Source organism: Wasmannia auropunctata, unplaced genomic scaffold (assembly GCF_000956235.1).
Source record: "Wasmannia auropunctata unplaced genomic scaffold, wasmannia.A_1.0 LD336088.1, whole genome shotgun sequence".
NCBI classification, from domain to species: Eukaryota; Metazoa; Arthropoda; class Insecta; order Hymenoptera; family Formicidae; genus Wasmannia; species Wasmannia auropunctata.
In genome coordinates, this window is record NW_012026802.1 from 47,710 (window position 1) to 50,076 (window position 2,367).

Genomic DNA, 2,367 nt, shown 5'->3' on the forward strand with positions numbered 1-2,367 from the left:
TTTTATTCATGCCGATCAAAAGTCTCCATGGGCCGAAGCCATGAAAATGGACAGTTTTTTTGCTACGGCATCCTGAACATGACGATTATTGCGTTTATGTATGTATATATATATAAAATGCATTAATTTACAAAGCCCTTCTGTACGCTTTTTTTGTAACGGGATTTAATTTGAGAAATGCTTCTCGTGAATTTTGAAGTTGTTGATTACGAATCTGTTGTCAGTGTTATTATATTCAAGATAGTGGATCCAATATGGCGGATGAAATTATCCAAATTGTATAAAAATGATTTTCGGTATTCGAGAGTTTTCAGGATCGCAGATTATGGATATGTTGATATGGATAATATGAAAGAGGGCAATTCCAATGGCGAACGTAGTAATCTAACCTAATCTATCAAACGGGAGAGTTTGTACATTATACCGGTAGGTACATTCTGTTTCACGCCAGGCCACAAAAAAAAATTGTTAAGACTCCTAAAAGTGACAATTATCCTAAGATATTTAAAAATGGCGAAAATGAGTTCAGACAAAAATATTACTATTCGGCATTACTAGCCGATCGTCAGTTTACTCCGAGCAGTGTGAGCGGAAAGACGTGCATCCGCGTGAAGTGTGTTTTCGATTTTTGTAACACGGTCAAGCTCCACCATGAATATAATAACACTGACAACAGATTCGTAATCAACAACTTCAAAACTCGCGAGAAACATTTCTCAAATTAAATCCCGTTACAAAAAAAGCGTACAGAAAGGCTTTGTAAATTGATGCATTTTATATATATACATAAACGCAATAATCGTCATGTTCAGGATGCCGTAGCAAAAAAACTGTCCATTTTTATGGCTTCGGCCCATGGAGACTTTTAATCGGCATGAATAAAACTACAAAATATCACAGTTTCAGCTAATTTGACCGAAACCCATTTTCCATAAGATTCTTGCGGGGTCCTTTATTTTTTACTTTTTTTTCACTTTACATTTTGTATGAATAAATATGAATAAATCATAAAATAAACATAAAATATTCACGAATAAATATTATTAAAAGTCCACAAGTTTGAATAAATATTTGAATAAATATTTTCTTAAATGTGAAAATTTTGAATGAATATAAATTGTAGTCCAATTACAAATTTTTTGTATTCATCGGACACACTAGAATGTGTATATAAAATTAATTACCATAAAATCATAAATCCAACGAGATGAATAAAAAATCAATTTAGTAGAATATTTTATAGTTTACAATACGACATCTATAATAATTTTCATTTAACGTCCAGGAATTTTATTGCACGCACATCCACGCCGTTTCTTGCGTCGGTTTTTAAGTTGAAATTAAAAATAAAATTGCAGCAAGAAAAATTTTCATTTTAGGAACGTAAAAGTACGGCTGCGTTTCTGCATTCATGCTTTTAGCGCTTATACAGAGCTTAATTATTTTATTCTTGTTGTTTAGCAAATGTTATTTATCAATTAACAAGGACAATTAAATCACTCTCACAGCTCGTGAGCGTTAAAATGGAACGCGGCCTAAAATGTTCCTCTCAAGTCAGACAAGCAGTTTTCTTCATTGAAAAAATTTTCGTCGCTCGAGCATTTACGAGACACGTGCAAACTTATATGTTGCGCAATACTAGAATTAATTACTCACTTGCTGTAGAGGTAATCGTCCGCAGGTGGCGAAGGCTTCTGTCTGGCGTAGGGAGACGTGGTTTCTTTGAATTTCGCCGTTGCCATCGTTATTTCGAATTATATTTACTTTGATTAATCCGATATCTACCGGGACCGGGACAGTCTGTGGGCAACGATGCCTCGACGATTGCTTCTTATATACGATGAAATGAACGCGAGTGGGGATTGTTTGCAGTGACGTATAAAGTTCGGAAATCTAACGCCATTCACGTTAATAAATACATAAAAGATAAATTTTCCACTCGCATCAGCAATTCGTAATGATAATAAATAAATAGAGTTCCTGTTGGGCTAAATTATCGTTTTTCAGTCTTCCCTATATAGTTTAGTTTTTAAGGACTCTCTAAATTTCTTCCTTTGATCAATAATATACACTTAACTTGGCTATGATCAGTGGTTTAGATGTATTTACCTGATATACAGGGTGTTCGAAAAAGGTCGGACTTCGGAATATCTCAAAAAATATAAGTTGTAGGGTGTAAATAGATAGATCTTTTTACACCCTGCAACTTTTGTCTGAGACAATTTTTTATAAAACTTATATTTTTTTAGATATTTCGAAGTCGACCTTAAGTCCATTTGCAAAAAAATGATTCTTTTGGTACCCCCCCCCCCGCCCAACTTCTGAAAGTTTGTCGGTTGAATTTTCGTAACACCCTGTGTAGGATGT

At 34.1% G+C, this 2,367-nt stretch overlaps 1 protein-coding gene across 1 annotated transcript in view; it reads right to left on the reverse strand.

Annotated features, from left to right (window-relative positions):
* Positions 1–1,832, reverse strand: part of LOC105448354 (trans-1,2-dihydrobenzene-1,2-diol dehydrogenase-like) — a 9,490-nt gene extending 7,658 nt beyond the window's left edge. The window contains exon 1 of the mRNA XM_011686878.1: positions 1,657–1,832. Within this exon, the coding sequence (XP_011685180.1) occupies positions 1,657–1,742 (86 nt within the window). The 5' untranslated portion in view covers positions 1,743–1,832. The remainder of the gene's footprint in view (positions 1–1,656) is intronic.
* Between the last annotated feature and the right edge of the window lie 535 nt (positions 1,833–2,367).